The following is an 18,619-nucleotide window of genomic DNA, read 5'->3' as shown; positions in this document are numbered from 1 at the left end:
ATGGAAGGGAGAGAAAAGCATGCATGGTTTGCCTGAGTAAGGTTTGTCCTCTCATTCCTCCTCTGCACCATCTGTGCATGCACAGACTGCACAGGCTGTGAGAATGCAGGAGAATGAGCAGAAAGTTGCCTCATTGTTGCCCTGCAGTATCCACCACAAGGAATCTCCTGGCTCTGACACAGTTGCTATACCCAGGGTCACTTTTACACCCACGTGAACCTTACACTACTACTGAGATGGTGCACTGGAAACTGGTGTAGTGTAAAAACCACCTCTGTGCTGGTTACATTATGTGGGAGCTATTGCTGAGCTCTGTAAGCACCCAGATTGTCACAACAGAAATATGAAGTTCTCCATCTACAATCCACCCTCCCACCTGCACTGTGTCAAATCTCAGAGGGACAAAATAATAGTTTCCAAACTGTTGAAAGACATAAATTCAAAGCTGAAAAGAAATCTCTAAGAAAGAGAGGCAACCATTAGAAGTTGCGAAAGCAGCAGGAGAATATTTATAACAGGAATTATTAGGCTAGGTAAAGTGAGATACAGGGAAAATCTGGGGCAGAAGGACCTCAGCCAGTGAAATTTAAAGCCAAGCCAGTGAAAGCCCTCAACAGAGCAGCTTCTCAAACAGCTGGGATACTCTCTACTGCTCCTGACAGAGGAAAGTAAAACCTTTGTCTCACATTCTTTAATCTGCCAGTTGCTTCCTTCAACTCCCCTGTACTACTTCAGGTGCTATTAATGAATTTCTTCCAACAGATGAGTAGCTGACAGGAGTACATTGTTCCTCTCTTGATTCTTGGCTGGGCAAACTGGCTTCTGGGAAATGCTGCTCTTCAGGGCCTTTCCTTAGAAGTATGAGCACTACTACTGATTTCCTCAGGGCTTCTCAGGCACAGAGGTGATCATGTCCAGGGACCAACACCCATGAACACAGCTAAAGTGCTTAGAACCTGGAACCTTTTGCCCCAGAGCTCCCACTGGCCTGTAAGTGCTTGAGCTGGAAGGCCAAGCTGGCAGCTGGAGCAGGGAGAAGGGCTCTTATATTCTGTGGAGGCAGAGTGTTTCTTCTATTGTCTAAATAGCACTCTTACACACCCTGTAGAGATTTCTGTATGAAGGGTGCAGAATATCGAGCTATAATGGGTTATGATTATTTGATGTGACTGCATCAGAAAATAGTTTATTGGTGTGTATGGGATTGTGTATGAATATTTGCATCAAAATCAGTTTTATTTTTCTAATACAGGTTACTGGTGAGTCATACATTATTTTTCAGGGCCTGCAAAAGATGACTGGGAAAGGTATAACTGCTGCAAATTCCCCTTAAATTTACTGAACTGTGGTCTGATTTCTTATTAGAAAACCCATAGAAGTGTCCATTCTGAAAAAAAAAATTAAAAACCACAAAGCCAGAAATCACCTAACCTACTTAGTAAATGGGGTCTGTTTAAGAAGAACAGGATGGAAAAAGTAATAGCTGAATAGAAAATAAGCAGTGACCTAGAACCTATCATGTCTTTGATGGGAGAATGTAGTACCTTAGCTGATTTCACCCCCATAAAAATGCTGGGATTTTTTGCCAGATCTAGAAACTAACACATCACAGCATATAAAGAGTTAAGTGACCTAAATGTAGAAGCAGAAGTGATGAAGGAAGAGAGAAAGCTTCAAACAAGACTTGAAGATTCCTCCCCTTTGAGGCACGAAGAGAGAAATGCTTGATGAGTTAGGGACCAGGACTAACTGGTGAGACCCAAAAGCAGAGCTGCTCAAGCAATGGCTCCAGCCCAGCTGCAAGGGAAACCAATTCTGATCAGGCTTTGCCAAAATGCTGTGCAAAATAAACTAATAAAGGGTGGCTAGCTGCAAGGAGGTGCTGGGACTGGGAACTAGGAGAGCTCCCTCCTCTTCATTCCCACATACACATCCAGGGTGGGAGGGGATCTCATCAGAAATTGTGTAACTCTGCCCATAGACTTCAAGGCAGGGACTGTAGGTGATCTGCTCCTAGGATGTTCTGTAGCACTTTACAGTCTTAGGGTGCATTCTGAGGCCTTAAGAAAATTGGCAGTGCCCCTTGCTACCATCATTGGTCTTGTTGTGGCTGAGGCATTCACAGTCAGTAGGAGGGAAGCACCTCCTGGCCCTGTGTGAGAGTAGAGATGCATGATTCTGTACTGGTTTACATGGATGGTTAAAGGGCCTCATGGCAAGACTCAGAGGATACTCAGTGGAGCCACAGGAGGTAAGAGTGTGTGTAAATCAGGAATCAGAGCAACCCACAGGCAAGAAAACAAGACTGTGGGAACACAGGTTCCCTGGAAATATTCATTACTTAAATTCGCTTCTTAATTTGACTCATAGATAAGGACAGCTCAAAACACCTCTGAGCTGTTGTGGAGACTCTGCCTGCATTATGGTATTGAAGTTTGGCCTTGGAGTATAAAGCAGTTAGAATGTATTTCCACTCCTACTCCTGAAAAATCTAGTGCTGTGATTTGGTGGAAACCGTAATACCTTGCATTGGATTTGCTTCTTAATATTTAATACTCACTTTTTTATACACAGTCTAGAACACAGAAATAATTGGTATCAGTAATACTGGAATGTTCCATACTACTGAGATAGAAAACAAACAAAAGGAGCAACAGAAAGTGTCCTTTTGCTGTAAGTTTTGTAGTCAGTTGCTGCTATTCCTTCTGTGATGCACATGAAAGCTGTTTCACCCCTTGCTGGCTTTCCTGGAAATGTAATGCCGTCCTTAGCTTCACAGCTGAGTAAAGTTTTGGTTCCTCCCCTGCACCTGATATCAGAGCTGGTGCTTAGCAGGGCAGGGCATTAACCAGAGAAAAGGGATCAAAACGAGACAGCATCAGTTCAAGTTAAAATTCATAGTTTCAAGCAGGACAATATGGAGACAGAAAGTTGAAAACCAGAGCTCTACCATGTCCTGTCTCCCCTGAGGGAAGGGATGTCTGCTCTGGTCCAGGCATCCCACACTGCAGCAGTGTCAGCACTCTTTTGGTATAAACAGAGAGCCAAGTCTGCTGGTATCAACAAGCCAGTGATTTTAGGCTCCTGCAACATCAGAGGGGATTGCCTTTGGTAGAGTGGGGTGGAAATGAGGGCAGAGTCGGGCACAATACAGAGCCTGCCTTGGCTGGAAGCAGAAAGCAGACCTTCAGCATTTCATTCAAGCTGCACAGAACAACCCTTCAGCGCAGCCCATTGCAAAGGCACGGCACTCCCTGCAGAAATGAGACTGGGCATGCCTGCCAGCAGCCTTGAGGAGGATACTCTCCCATTTACCAAGGCACTGCATCATCTTCCAGGCTGACCCGAGCCGCTGCCAGGATTTACAGAGACACGGGGAAGCATCAAATCCCCCGGGCAGAGGCAGCGGAGCGCGCAGGCTGCAGCCGGCTGCTGTAGCGTGTCCCCGGGAGCCGGGGACAGGCGGGCACGCACACGGACACGGACACGGACACACGGACACGGATACGGACACACACACGGACACGCACACACGGACACGCACACGGACACACACACGGACACGGATACGGACACACACACGGACACGCACACACGGACACGCACACGGACACAGATACGGACACACACACGGACACGGACACGGAGACGCGCCGTGCGTGCGCGCAGCCCGCCGAGGTAAGTCCAGCCCCCAGCATCCAGCGGGGCCATCCTTCTGCTGCTGGATTTTTCCAGCCGGAGCATCCTGCCGGCTCTGCCGTGATTTATGGAAAGCGGTTTCTGACGCGGGGCTTTTTCTATTACGACACTGACCCACGGACTGGAGGAGGCAAAGCTGCAGTCAGGGCAGGAGAAGTGAGGGAGGGGAAGAGGCGGGAGCACAGGGACACGGAGGAGTGGAGAGGACAGAGGGAGAAGCAGGCACCGAGACACTTCAGAGATGGGTGAGTTATAACTGAGAGAGCAGGAGGAAAGGCAGAGAAAGGAAGAGAAGGAGAGCCGTGAGGAAGAGAAAGGGAAAGGAGATCAGAGACTGAGTCAGCCTCCAGAGGGCAAACACCAGGAGACGAGTTCGGGGAACACCCCAGCACACCAAGAAGGACCTGTTCCGTCTGAATCTTCCCCATGAGCACAAGGAAGAGCTGCCCCCCGGCACTGGGGCAAGGAGACCAGGAGGAGAAGCAGAGCGAGGGCGCTCCCGACCTGGAGCGACAGGAGTGTGAGATGGAGCTGAGGAACAAAGCTATTCTGCAACAGAAGAGGCGCCTCAAACAGGCCACCCAGTTCGTGCACAAGGACTCTGCTGATCTGCTGCCCCTGGATGGCTTGACAAGGCTTGGCACCTCCAAGGATCTGGTGAGTCCAGTGGGATCCCGTTTGGGAGGGGGTTCTCCTGATAGCCTTCATTCCAGCTGGGAGCTTCTGTCAGGTTTTGTGAAAGGATCATAGGTTCAGCAAAAATGAAACTTCCCTTTAGCATCATCTAGAAGCAGGTCAGGGTGAGGGGAAAGAATTAATCACTCATTTGTTTGCATCCATCTTCTTGTGCCTCCGCATAGGAACCAAACTCCTCAGGCAGACATGGACTGGAAGGACTCTCCAGAATCCAAATTTCCATTCACCCAATACCTATGTATGTTCATGTGACACGTATATTTCTATGTGGGACATCTCTGAAAGCCCCCGTGTATCCCTGCATGATCCAGCTCAAAAGCAGAATGCTTTCTGGACTCAGAAGGGAGGGAAGTACAATTAATGAAATTCTGAGAGACTTATGTTTGACCTTGTCACCTTTTCGCATTTTTCTCTTTTCCTCCATTCTCTGGATTTATGGAGGGGCAAGCAAAGGGCAGGACTGCAAACCAGGCAGGCAGGCAGATGCAGCACCTGGCACTCTGGATGACTCCTTTGGGGAGGAGGCACCGGAGCGAGGCCTGTGGGCATCTCCTTGTGGTGACGTGGATCAGGGAGCATCGGGGAGGGAGGTCTGTTCCAGCAGCCTTGGCAGTCTGTGCTCTGGAAGGGTTTCCCCGAGGCTGGAAGCAGATTCCCACAGGATCTATTACTGGCTCAACTGCACACATACTCTCCTTGCTCAGGCAGTTTTGCTGTCCAACTTCTCTCCACTGTAGAGTTAAACTGCTCAAGGATGTGGAGGTCTAAACCATTTTCCCAAAAGAGGGCTCATGTCTGGTTGTGATGGGGGCACAATCACTTGTTCCATCTGTGGCAGTGGGTGTCATAAAAGATCTTGTCCCTGCCTGCAGTCTGTGCTCCCCTCTGTATCCTCAGACAATGGCAGCAGCACCACAGATGCTCTGGTGTGTGTGCCTCCAGTCATTTCCCAGCTCCCGAGGCACGCAGTGGCACAGGGCCGCACACGTGTGGGACCTGGCACTAGCGGGAGCTGATCCTCCCTGCAGAAACCTCGGGGTGCAGTGGCTTGCAGACGAGGGGTCAGTGCCACATTCGTGTCCTGGCACGTCCTGCCGCTCCCACCACCCCCCCTGCAGCTGCTGGGAGTCCCTGGCATGGCAGGGACTGGCTGGCTCCTCCAAGTCCCCCTGAGCAGTCGCTCCCGTTCTGCAGCCGCGCTCATGGCTGTCAGCAGGGACGGTGTGGAGTGTCCCTCCAGCCCTGAGCGTGGTCACGGCTGGAGGGTGAGAGCTGTGTCACATCTGTGCTGTCCTAGTGAGGAGCAGGGACTCTCCTCCCCGTGGGGAAGGAGCTCTGGCCACGCTGGAGCCCGGAGAGCCAGTGCTGGCCCTTGGGGCCCTGCAGAGCTGCAGCTCCAATATCCCCTCCGGAGCACAGCCGGGCCTGACCCTGGCCTGTCCCTGGGCAGGGTGTGGGGATGAGCCACTTGTGACACTTCTGGTGCGTGTTTGCTGGCCCCAGCCACAAAGGCAGGCAGAAACACATCTGCCAGCTTTGCTTTGGGATTGACTCCTGTCACACCATGCCTCAAAGTGACAACTGGCACCCTGAAGCCCTAAGGGGTTCCTTGAGCGAGACAATTCTTGTCTAAATCACTTGCCACAAGCAGCCCTCCTGCTGGAAATAACCATTCCAGGCAGGAGAACTCGCTGTATGCTGACAATGTTCAGTCACTGCAACCCACTGCAACTTCATGTTTGGTCCATAACAGAACAGCTGAAACATTTTTACCATGGACCTAAGGAGCAGTGAATAAAGCATGACATGGGTTTTTCTCACATGGACATTTTGCTCTGATGCTAGAGGGCACAAAACAAAGTGTGACCACTGTGCCAAGTTCACACACACAGTGCCATTACCTGGGGTCAATGTGGTACCTCCATTTCTGCTTTAACTTGGAGCAAAAGAAGAACCAGGTCTTAAATTTCCAAGTGGGATTCAGAGGTTCCTGCAACTCAGCGGGACACTGTGATATTGCTGTGATGTTTTGGGCACTGCAAATCAGAGTCCCAAATATGCTTTTGGCTTATTTTTCTAGACATTTCTCTAGCACTATGAAAACCCCATCTCTTTTTCCTGAATTGATCTGGCTCCCTCCTGGACGACAGGAATACAAAAAAGGAATGTACTGAAAATGAAGCAGCGGTAGGATGTGCTGGAGAGTTTGACTTGGATAGAGAGAGAAAAACACCCCTGACTCCTACAGCACTGACACTGGGAGGAAAGTTTAATTAATTCCCCAAAACAGGTCTCCATTGACAGTGCCAGAGACTCCAGCTGTGGCAGCTCCATGTGCTAAAACTAGAGCAAGGCCTCATGTAATTTAAAATAAAATACCTACTTTCTTTTGCAGCCACAAGCTGTTACTTTTTGCCACTGTTCTCTGTGTATTCTGGGTGGGCACTGAGCTTAAGCAATGCATCCAGAAGTGCCTGTATTTTGATGGGCCCATCATGTCTCCAATAATGAGTATTTACATATTGCCGTGGAGATCTCATGTTTCCACCTTTGCAACAAAAAGCATGATCAATTTTGGGTTTTTTTTAATGGAAAAATTAAAAAAAAAAAAAAGTAGCTACATGAGCTAAAATATTCTGGAAGTACCAAGAAGGCCTGAAGATCTGGCTTCTCACCTCCCAAAAATCAAGATCCCCAGCTCATACAATGTCACTAATCATAGCAAGGCCTGGAGGTTTCACACTGGAGGACCTGAACCTTCCCTAAGTTGCACTGGGAATCTTCTCTGGTCCCTCTAAGTGCCTCAGAGGGCATGCTTTCCAGCTCCTGGCCACAACACTCGCAACATCCTCCCTTACCATCCTCTAAATCTAATTGTTTCTGACCAGTCCAGGAGCTGCACTGCTCTCCCCACTTCTCCATCCATGTCACTGATGAGAGAGAAGATAGGCAGGGCCCTGGGAGTCTGCTCTTGAACCAGCTGCCTCCAAAATCCCAAAGCTCAGCTAATCCCCACCAGCACTTGGTCCCTTCCCAGCCTGAGTGACAAGAAGGGGACAGAGGTGGCAGCTGCAAAGAGCTTGCTCATTCTGTGGGAAAGGTTGCAGGAAGGGGGAAAGGTCCTTTGCATGGCAGATTGTGAGAGGCAGGAGGGAGGATGGGAATTTGGGGACCTGCTGTTTGTTCCCTGCCCTTTTCCCATGGCCCAGATGTTAGCAGGCAGCCAAACTGGCACTGTGCTCAGAGTATTTAGGGAGCTAAGCACAAGGGCCAGCTGTGCTGTGGGCTGGCACAGTAGGCTGGGAAAAGACCAGGAACAGAGGGATATTTTTGCCCCAGTTTTTCAACTGCTGCAGTGTTTCTCATGCAGCAAGTGAATGATCTGACTGTCACCCCTTGAGTGGCAGGGAGGCAGAGGTAAGAGGGACTTGGCATCTTGCAAAGAGGAATGCTGAGTGTGACCAAAGAGCCAGTGGCAGCCATCCTGCACCAACCACTGGGCAAATCTGACAAATTAGGGTGCTTCATATTGCAGCTTGCACACCTCTCTGGCCCTGCATGAGGCTAGTCTGAAACACAAGGAAACTGTGGGGTTAATGCAGCCCAGCTCATTGGCAGATCTGGTCTAGTTCAGGTCTTTGGCCTGCCCATTGACAAGATCCTGCATCAAACTGCTGTACCACCTGGGAGATGATTCATTTTTTTCTTTTTCTTTAGAGAGATAAAAACAACAATTTAAGCTGTAACACATTAACCCCTTTAGATTGTTGGCCTTTCTTCTAACAGGCTGTTGTTACTGGGAATGCCATGGCCAGCCCAGAGCAGCTGCACTCCTGCAGAATGGCCGTGGGGCTGAGTACATGGATAAAGGACAAAGCTACCTGCAACAGGCACCTGTTCCGTTGGTGTTGCCCATTGTTGATTCAGTAGCTGTGCAGGGACTGGATGGATCAATGCTGGGCAAAATCTAGAGCATCTGATGGTGGGGAGCAGAGTCAGACTCCAGGGAACATTAGAAGTTCGTTTTAGTTTCCTCCTAGGGGAGCTTCCTGCTTCACTACAAATAATAGCTGGTACACCTAAAATATCCGCAGTCCTGCCTTCTTGCCCACATGTGCACCACACACATGCTGTGCTCCTCGTGCCCTCCCACACTGGAAGGTGTGAATGTGCCTGGTGGGATGTCAGCATACACCCAGCAGGCAGTGCACTAATTTGAAATTAGAATTGTGCAGTGCGCTAATTCAAAATTTCTAATTAGAAATTAGACTCTCCAGTGCATGTTTAGCTGAAGGAACAGATATGTGTGGGGAGAGAATTCATCAGGCATATTCTTCTCCTCCAATAATTGCATCCCAGAGACCTGCCTGTTGCAGACATTCCAAACTTTAACACCAAATTAGCAGCTACCAAAAAAACCCTTGGGATTTAAAGAAAGTTTTTTTGGATAAGCATGTTTTTCACCAGGATGACCATTTGGGTTAATGGCATTTCCAACCTGCATGCCTGGGCTAGCAAATATCTTGTCTTTAGCTCCATACTTAGCTGGGATTTCTCTTTCTTTGTGATGGAGACAGCAGCCTCACAGCGTGGTCCAGCGGCGCCTCTTGGAAGGCAACCTGAACAAGCTGCGGGGCGAGGCCAGGGGTCTGTCTGCACGGGTTCAGTCTCCGCTGGCCAAGGACCAGGATGAAAAGATGGAAAAGGGAGAGGACAGGAGAAAAGAGGCTTCACCCCTGCTAATACAGTGCCAGGTAAGGCAACAACACTGAGCATTTGCCATCACTGTGAAATCAGCATCACTGAGTTCCAGCTGCCCCCCTCCCAGGGGCCATGCTGAGTTATAAATTGCAAAGCCAGCTGCAGCCAAAAAGAAGAGAATTCATGCATGGCCTCTCCTAGAATCTGGATGCAGGTTTTCCAAAAGCCAGAGGAAAGCCTTTCTGCTACATGCCTTCTTCTAGTTGCCCATATTTGAACATAAATTACCATAATCACATCTCCTTGCTTTGAAGGCCAGCTTTCCCATGATATGAGGTATTTTATAACTGCGTGTAGAAGCAAGGAATGTCTCCTTATCACTTGAAGACAGGTGCCTCTAGCTGATTTACATTTAACTAATTCCAGTCTAGTCTGATTCTCTCAGGTGTCAAAGGAGCTCCTCAGAAGGTGGCTGGCTAACTGTGCTCCAAATTAGCACAGTTGCATCTCTTGATGGGAGCAGTATTTTTAGCTTCCTTTTCTTCTTATATCCTCCTATACCGCAGAGCACACTACACCCTGGCCCCTGCAGTTAGAGAAAGCACATCCAAAAGCGGCGGCCCATGGAAGAGGGCTGGATGATTAGAGCTGCACAGTAACATGCAGTTATGAGACTCACCAAGATACAGACCTGTTGCACAAAACCCATTTTAAAGCTGGTTTTAGTTCAGTTACCTGTCCTAAAGAACGTCTCCCATATGCGAGTGTAAAGGCTACACTTCCAAGAAAAACATATATACCTTTGAAAATTCATGTAGCACAATAAATCATAATAGAAACACAGCCTGGTAGGAAGTTTCTGAAAGGCTTAGATCAGACATCTCAGTACCAAGCAAAGCCACTGTCTGGTTTGTTTTGCAGCCTTCACTGCTGCAATTAGGCATTGCTTATCCTGCATTTTAGACTTTAATATAGCTGGGTTAACATAACCACACCTGGGGACAGAATACTAGGATGAATGGCTCTCAGGGTAATTTCTCCAAATACTTGGAGCCGGGTTTTGAGCAAATAAAGGTGTTTCTTTTTCTTTAATAGCCTGTCCTTATTGTTCTGCAGGAGGAAGTTTAGTAATAAAGGGTGGGGTTTTTGCCAGGCATGTACACTGAACAAGGACAGGCATGTACAGGAGTTGTATCCCAGGGGCAGTAGCTAAGTCAGAGCTACAGTCCACCAGGCATTTCCTTTTGTGTTTCTAATGCACTGAACCCCAGCTGTCACCCACATGATATTTTCCCTCACAGAGGAAGGTTAATGAGCATCACATGCAAGGAAATAGACCTAACACTGCATGTAACGCTCCCTGAATTCTGCACAGGCATCTCTCTCGTTTTCTGCCCTTCTTAGGAGCCAGTCACTGTTTGTCACCCTTGATCTTACACTGAAGGAAGGGAAGCTTTCCTCCCCTTCTTTTTGTCTTGCTGCTTTTGATGTTCACATTTGTGAACTTCAAAAAGCCTCTGCTGTCAGTAACAGAGCTGTGGCAGGAAATAGGATTCAGACTGCCAGTTCATTTGAACCAGAGAGGTGAGCTGGTACCTTTTGGAGATCTGCTTGATTATAGTGCAGTTTTTATTAGAAATGGAGCACAGGCCCAGAGAAGTCTTTTTTTCTCCTGACTCCTGAGAAAAGGTTATTTACCATTTACACACAGGCACGTATGCTGAAAATCCCAAAGGGGTAACAAATGCATCACCTGACTTGTGAATGTGACTAGGGAATAAACCCAAATATATGTAGACTTCAGTGGTACATGGAGTTTCAGGCAGTAAGTGGTTTTACTCTTAACAGGCTTTAGTTGCCCTATGTCTAAGGCCTTTTAAGTCCCAGAGATCACAGACAGACCTAGTCTATAATAGTTGTACTACAGTCACTCACCCTCCTATTTGCTTAGGTGGGTTGCCCAGGCGGTACTTTAGCAGAATTGGCCATTTTTGTGACAGTTTTTGAGAAGTACTTTGGAAAACTAGTCATGACTGGCCTCTGCAACATAAAATCAAGCTGTTATTTTTTGTGGTGGGGCTTGTCTCTTGTTGACTTGGAAATAGATGCTGAAAAATATCACTGCTGTGGAAGGCCAGTTTTCCTCTATGCCAAAGCAACCTGTGATTGATCAGCCTTTTGTTTGCTAAAGCAGCTTCTTGACTTTAGAACTCACATCATTTCAGAAAACACAGCTCATTATAGTGATCCTTACTGATTCCCCTTCCCCTCTTTCTTGGAAATTCCCATAATTGACATTTAGATAACAAATAAACGTGACTGGTAATAACAGACTGAAAATTCTGGAGTAGACATGAGAGTGGGTAAAGTGATGAAAAGTCCTTCTATTCCAAGAAGCCTTGCAGTGCTTATGAGCTGCCTGCATTGTAGTTTTGGTACACTGGACCAAGGACTCCTGGTGAGTTCTCTAGGGAAATGGTTAGTGGTGAAGAGCTGTTTACACTCAATGAGATTAAATGTTGTTTTCTACAGAATAATCACTGTCCTATTATATCCTGTCAAGTCTCTAACTTGCAGATTTCCCAGCCTGCTCTGAAAAAAACCTCAGTAATCTGCCTAGTGATACAGCTTAGGCTTATTATAACAGCAGCAGCTCATGCATCTCAAGTCTGCTGCTCCCAAGTGATTCCTCAGCAATTGCTATCCATGCTCCAGGTCTTGTTTCTGAGTATAGAGGATGTGGAGGCAGATGTTTGGCATGCACCTGCACTCTGTGCATTATCTTGCCTCTCTGCTTAGTCTGGCCACAGCCTTTACAGGCAGTGCTGATGTGTTAGGGAGGACCAGGCAGCAACGATATTGCAGAGCTCTAAAATCAGAAGGGAGATTTGCCATAGAATCACACAATGGTTTGGGCTGAAAGGGACCCTGTTGGTATTGTCTGTTTGCAGCATTCCAGTATTTCTCACAGGAGTTGTTTTCTTCTTTTTCTTTATAACTACTAACAGATAACACATTTTGGAAAATGAAATCTTGAAAATACTGGATGCAGCTCTCAGTGATGATTAATAATCATACACAGGCTTAGATAAGAAATCAGCAAATTGAGACATTTTCCTTGACCCTGCTGGTGCTGCACAGAGTCCCTCATAGGCACGCTGGTCTGCTTAAGGTGTTCAAGCATTTAAACTTGTTGGGACTGAGCATAAGAGTAGAGAAGAAGTGGCAGGTTTGTTGCTGAATCTTCTGAGTGGTTTGTGTCACAGAGTGCCATAGTGGATGGAAGAGAAGGAATCATAGGAAAAACACACATGATAGTAGGAGTACAATGAGCCCCTGAAAAGGAAAATTTTGTGGAAGTGGGTTTTTTTGGAGGGTTTTTTGTTGTTTTTTTTTTTTTGGACAGTGGTGTAAGACAGAGCCTTGAAGAAGAGGCCATCAAGAATAGGTATGATTAGGCACCATAGGTAAAGATACATTTTGTAGATGACAGTCCATCTTTTCCAGTTCCTTACTAAGTCCTGTTCCTCTTTTTTTTTTTCCTCAACCTAATTCTTATTGATATTCTTGATAATCTGTGTTTTCACACCCCTAAAATAAATGTGACCTGCTGTTACTTCATCACCTCAGGCCTGCCATTAAGGACCTCTCTGCAGAGGGGACAGAAAACAGATGGCAACCTTATCTTCATTTCCCTTTCATGTTCAAAGGGGTAAAGAAATGAAATGAGCAAAGCACTGGGAATTATTCCAGTAAAATCATGCACAGGTTATTTGGGTGCAGGGCAGAGTGCAGGCCCCTTTGCTAAATGACACCAGTTGTGACTATTGTAATATCAAGTCTTATAAACTTAAGGAGCTATATAGGAATATGATGTAAGCCCTACACAAAATAGTAATCTCTTGATTAGATTGTATCTTGGATTCAGGAGTCTCATGGATTTGCCAGTTATCTTGGGAACTGCCTTAAATTCAAGCTCATTTCAGATGTGTTTGTCCTGGATGCTCCTGCTTCTCCTTCAGACTTCTCCCTCTGGCAGTTTTTCTACTGAGAATAAACGTTTATCTCTGGGACATTGTTCCCTGCAATACCAGAAAAAATGGAGAGATGAAACCCAGAAAAACTAGCACGTGCTTGTATTCCTTCAGAAACTTTTGCATATTACTTACTGCTCTGCTAACAAAGTCCGTGTTGGTTTTATGAACAAACTCTCTAACTGTGCATCTCTTGACTGGAACACTGTTAAGTTTAAGTCACACTAAGGTAAGTGTCTGGGCAATCAAATACAAATGAAGGAAGACAAATTCAAAGAGAAGTGTTTGAGAGTGATTTGCAGAGCACTGGGGAAAGCACATTGTCTTGGATGAAACTCTTGCCTTCTGACTACTGCCTGAAACACCATAACTTGGCTATGTTGCTCAGAAAATCCAAGTCACACTGTTGGAGGAGTGAATATGCCAATTTTGAGCCTACAGTAATTATCTGTTGTTGTTTTTTCTAGTGCCAAGGTCAGGTATTGAAAGCAACTGTTAACACTGGGTGTCTACCAAACCTCATCTCCAAGAGGTGTTTAAACCAGCTGGGGTAAGTCTTTGCATACTATAAAAGGAGGGATGGCTAAAGGAAAAACCATGGCAAGAACTCAGGCACTCTGGATTCCCATCCCCAGGGATAATGGCTGGCACGGCTGTTGAGGAGAAGATGCAGAGGGTGGGCTACAGGGAAAGGCATTAGAGCACTGGCAAAGGTGTGTGCAGACCCCAGGCTCTGAGGCAGAGCTGTGCAATTCTGCCTGCATGTGCTGCAAGGCAAAGTTGCCCAGCTGGTGGCTGGTGCTGAGGTTTTGCTGGTTGAATCTGCCTCCAGGCATACGGTATGAAAGAGATTCCCCCTCCTGTGGGCCTGTTCCCAGTGAGACCCAGAACTGCCATCAGTGAGAACTCCTGGTTTTCCCCCTCTTCCTCTGCTTGAGGCAATAACACCTCTTGTGTCCCACAGGCTGGAAGAAGTGTCTGCCATGGACTGTGGAGACCTCTCTCCTCCCATCCCCAGCGTTGTTGGCCGAGTAGAACATTTGGAGTTGCAATTTGGCCAGGAGACAGTGCTGTGTTCAGCGCTGGTTGTAGGTGAGAGTGCCAGTCCCTCCTCTTCCTTGTTTCTCCTGTGTCCCTCTTGCCCTGCCAAGGGCATTTAAAGGACCTTTGGAAAAAGCATGACATGGTGGAAGGTTGGTGATGTGGCCACCTCCACTGCAGGCCAACATACAAGTGAATACCCTCAATGTAACCAAAGGGAAAGGGCATAGGAAGAGTACAGAGAAGACATTGAAAGTGGGGAGAAAATAGGTCCTTTTTCAGTCTTAACTAAGGATGTGAAAAATTCTCATTTCAATTCTAAAATGGACCTTTCATAAAATTCTGCAGATGCTTTGATTAATCCTCTGGTACCTTATGTTCTGCTATGGAATGGGAACTTGTATCTCTGGCTGTCTGGAAGTCATCAGAGAAAGTAACAGAGGGTACAGCTTATTTCCTAGAGTGCTTCTCTGTGTGCTCCTGTGCCTCTGCTGCAGGAGCACCCTGAAAGAACCTGGAAGTCCCAGAGTGCTGAGTCTCCTTCAGTGTCCTGCAGCAGGACCCTGTGAAGGAAGGAGCCATAGGAGACAAGGTCAGGCCAGGGGCACTGAGGAAGGCCCAGAAACAGCAGAAAGGCTGCATGTTTGCTTTTTCATCAAGCTGTGCATATGCTGAAAATAACGGGATTGTCTTCTTTCCCCCCCGATTTTTCTCCCTATTAGTCTTCCAGCTTTACCTTCTTGCTTTAATCTGTTTCCCCATCTTCAATGATCCTGTTAACCTTCCAAGGCCTGCCTTGCTCTCTCTTTTCATTCTTCCCACATTCCTAAGTTATCCATAAAAAGCTTCCTCCTCTTACACACTCCAGCTTGCTATTCTTTCCTGGTTTCCACTCTGCTTGTTCTTGCCCTTCATGGGGAATCTGTATTAGCACCATAACAGGTGAATTTACCCCAGAGTTGCTACCTACTACCCATTTTGTTGGAACATGGAAATGGCTGTCTGGAAGGAACAGAATTGCCACACCTGTGTCTTACATCTCCCTGTGCTCTCACTTAAGTGGTTAGAAATAAATTATAAATTACAGCCACGGGTTACAGGGCAAGCAGTTCTCCAGGAGATGTGTGAAGTGCTAATGAAATTACAAGTGGCTGCTAATTACTGCAGACTCCAGGACCTGGGAATTCCCCTTAGCTACCACTTTAACCCCTGGCATCTTCTGTGTTTGCTGACACTGAAGACTTGCAGCAGTTACAAGTAGGACAGACAAGTCACATTTGTAAAATGTAACTTGAAAAAAAAACCTTAATAAAAATTATTTAATAAGATTGGATAGATTGCAGCCATTAAGTGCAGGCTTTGGTCAGAAAACTGAACCAAGGGCCTGCTTGCATGTGACCCTTATCCCCTCTCCTTTCCATTTCCCCATGCTTGTTCTCCCCTGATTCACCCTGCTGCTTGCCTTCTGCCTTTTGTCCTTCCCTTACACAGCTCACAGTAAGTTTCATGGGATCTCACAAGCCCCTTCTGATATATTAAGTTTCAATCACACAAACACTTTCAAATTTACCTCACAGTAGTCATGATAATCATGGTTTCCTTCTCTTATCAGCTGCAAAGTTCACTTTGACCATCTACAGGACTGTGCTTAAATAGCTCCTTTAAAGGCTCATCAGTGAGTGACAGAAGAGAGAGATTTATTATTTTCACTGCTACCACCTGCTTGTTAATGTTGGTGTGTTTAACTCATCCTTTTCTTTGTTATTTTTTATCTGCTTTACATTGATTCATAAAAATTCATGAATCAGATGTTCTTGTATTTCATATCCTTTTACAGGAGAGACACACTTTCTTTAATGAGGCAGTATTACATAACCTATAGCCTGATCAGTCTCTTCTCTCTTCTCAGATGATGAAATGCTGGAGTTTTGCATTGGCCTCCAGACTCTGTTGTCTCTTAAGGTAAGGAACAGCTCCTTGCTTATTGCAGAGCTCCCCTCAGGAAACTCCCCAAGATCTGGTTGTTGTGAGCATCAAAATTACTTAATGTCCAGGTCTCTCAGGGCAATGCTTGTCACACAGCTGCCTGACTGGGCGCAGTATGCTCTGAGTCACTGACTCATTCCCAGCCCTTCTTAAAGGTTTTAAGAAAGAAAACACTCAGTAGGATACAATCACATCTCCCATTCTCTGCATTCCTGACCATACAACGTGCAAGCAGCAAGAGGAAACTGAAGAGGAGACAAGAAAAGGCACGAATCATATCCGTGTTGCCCTTGGAAGGCAGATGAGAACAAGCTGTGCCCTTGCTTTGAGCCAAGTGCAGCTGTGTGATCACATTCAGTGTCCAACACTTGCTGGCCATCAGTGGGAAGAGTCCTTTTGTCAGCTTGGCTCAGGGTCAGTGCTCTGCTGAGCCTGGCTCCTGGGTGGCTCAGGGTATGGCTGCAGCAAGCTGGCTCCTGCCTGTCACACACTTGTGGCCACGTGCCAGGCTCATAAAACAGGAAAAACAATGGGTTGAATGGCTGAGGGATGTGAGGACATCAACTCAGAGAGGGTTATAGGAAGAAGGGAGGGAAATGGCCCTGTGAAGGGATTGGAGATGAACCCCACTACAGGGAGCTGGAGCAAGGAGGTAGCACGTGGGGCAGGGAAGGAAAACTGTAAGGTCTCTACAAACCCAGAGAGGTGTTACAGGTTCTCCTCAGTCATAGATATCATGAGATTTGCTATCTGAAATGTCCAGAAAATAACTGCCTCTCTCCTTCTTTAGTGTTGCATCGACTTGGAGGAAGGAGTGCTGAGATTTAAAGCACTGAGTGAGGAGCTGCCTTTTCTACATGCCTCTGAAGAGCCTGGTCAGTGACTGGCTGCATTCCCCATGTCTGGAGACTTGCTGACATGAGAGAGAGATGAGGGTGAGGCTCCCATGCCCCAAACCTTGCTGAGTTCTAGGCTGAGGCATTCAATGGGGAGTGAGAAAAAGGCAAGTGGGTGCTGGAAGCTGTCACTGGGAGTGCCTCAACTTGAGATATCCCTCCTTTCAGTGGACCCTCTTGCTTGTCCTGATGTGCCAAGTGGGCATTTTGTTCTTGTTCTGCTATTTGGCACTAGTCACTCCAATTTCTGGTTCTGTAATAAATTTATGCTACCCCTTTAATGACTTTACAACACACTCTGTTCACAAGAGAGTCTCTGTGAACAATCTATCTCCAGTTGTTCTGTTGACAGGAGAACAGCGTTTTCTTCAAAGACCTCCAAAGATTACCACAAATGTTTTCCTTCTCATTGCCTCAATGCCAGTGTACACCAGTCCTGTTTCTTTGTCAGAAGGGCTCTGTTCCCTTTGTCTGTACTCTGGGAAGCTGGATTTTGCTGCTTTTTGCTGGCTCAGAGCAGAACAGAAGTATTTTCTTGGGAAAACTGTGGCAAAAAGTTATAGTTCTCAGTTCTAAGAAACCTTCACAGAAATGTTGAGTGCAGACACCTAAAACACTGACAGGGGCTTGGGCTTTGCCATTGCATCTCTGGGCACTGAGCTATATTATATGAATGGCAATGCTTATCATCTCTTGGTGTACACTCTGTAACCAGACCTGCACACCCTGCTCTTCTGGCCAGGCCACTCCTCTCTGCACTCCAGCTGCTAGAGCTGCATCCCTGTTCCCTCTGCTGCTTCATCAGAGATCCTGCCACTCAGTTTAAATGCTGAGATGAATTACAGCACCAAGTCTTCTGCTCTGTCAGCTCCTTTCTTCCAACTTGAAATCCAGTGATTAAACACAGACACATCATCAGCCTTGAGTCCTGGCATCACACAGTCCATCAACTTTGCTTCTCTTGCACCAAATGAGAATTTGTAGCATCAGCTCTGGTTAGAGAGCTGTGAATTCATCTGGAATAGAGAGCTGTGAATTCATCTGGAATGTTAAAGGTGATTATTAAGTCACTTAACAATTGGGTCTATTTGATTTCTTTAATTTCTTTTTCATTTCCAAACTAAAGCATAGCTATATTAAAAACACATATTCTATTCTTAACTAGTTCTAGGAAAAATGCACCAGATCAGGGCTTGTTCCATGCCTCATGGCTACTGATTCACTGTCCAAACTGCAAACTATACCTTTATCCACCTTTAAAAGGCAATGACAACCCCATTTGGCTTATTTTCCTGGATTAAACACTGCTGACTCTCTTCCTTTTTTATCAAACTGGTCATTGTCCCTGTTGTGCTTCTCAAAAAATATCTGTATGCATTTTTGCTTTTTTTTTGTGTTAGTTCTTTTCTCTACTAGTTTAACACATGCTAAGGACATCAGAGTAAAGCCTGGCTGATATGATTTGGGATTCAGTTACCAGTGATGGTTGGCATGACTGGCATCTGCTGCTCCCACAAGGAGCAGCAGACTTTTACTGTTAGTCATCATATCTTGCAGCTTCTGATA

General features: G+C 46.6%; 1 protein-coding gene across 1 annotated transcript; it reads left to right on the top strand.

Annotated features, from left to right (window-relative positions):
- Positions 1-3,629: 3,629 nt before the first annotated feature.
- On the top strand, positions 3,630-17,756 carry NRIP2 (nuclear receptor interacting protein 2). Its single transcript, XM_054269844.1, has 6 exons — positions 3,630-4,356; positions 8,973-9,149; positions 13,598-13,680; positions 14,095-14,222; positions 16,081-16,133; positions 16,948-17,756. The coding sequence occupies exons 1-6, from the start codon at positions 4,126-4,128 to the stop codon at positions 17,038-17,040; spliced, it is 765 nt and encodes a 254-aa protein (XP_054125819.1). The 5' UTR covers positions 3,630-4,125; the 3' UTR covers positions 17,041-17,756.
- The last annotated feature ends 863 nt before the right edge of the window (positions 17,757-18,619 follow it).

This window comes from Melozone crissalis, unplaced genomic scaffold (assembly GCF_028551555.1).
Source record: "Melozone crissalis strain CALT ecotype California unplaced genomic scaffold, PUWL_Pcris_2 ptg000008l_1, whole genome shotgun sequence".
Classification (NCBI taxonomy): Eukaryota; Metazoa; Chordata; class Aves; order Passeriformes; family Passerellidae; genus Melozone; species Melozone crissalis.
The sequence above is the reverse complement of the archived record's forward strand: the minus strand, read 5'-3'. Positions and strand labels throughout refer to the sequence as shown.

Bases quoted from the DNA above. Each gene is read 5' to 3' on its own strand.
- NRIP2 (XM_054269844.1), top strand. From the start codon at position 4,126: ATGAGCACAAGGAAGAGCTGCCCCCCGGCACTGGGGCAAGGAGACCAG. The intron at 9,150-13,597 runs GTAAGGCAACAA...TGTTTTTTCTAG, and splicing joins CCCTGCTAATACAGTGCCAG to TGCCAAGGTCAGGTATTGAA. The intron at 14,223-16,080 runs GTGAGAGTGCCA...CTCTCTTCTCAG, and splicing joins GTGTTCAGCGCTGGTTGTAG to ATGATGAAATGCTGGAGTTT.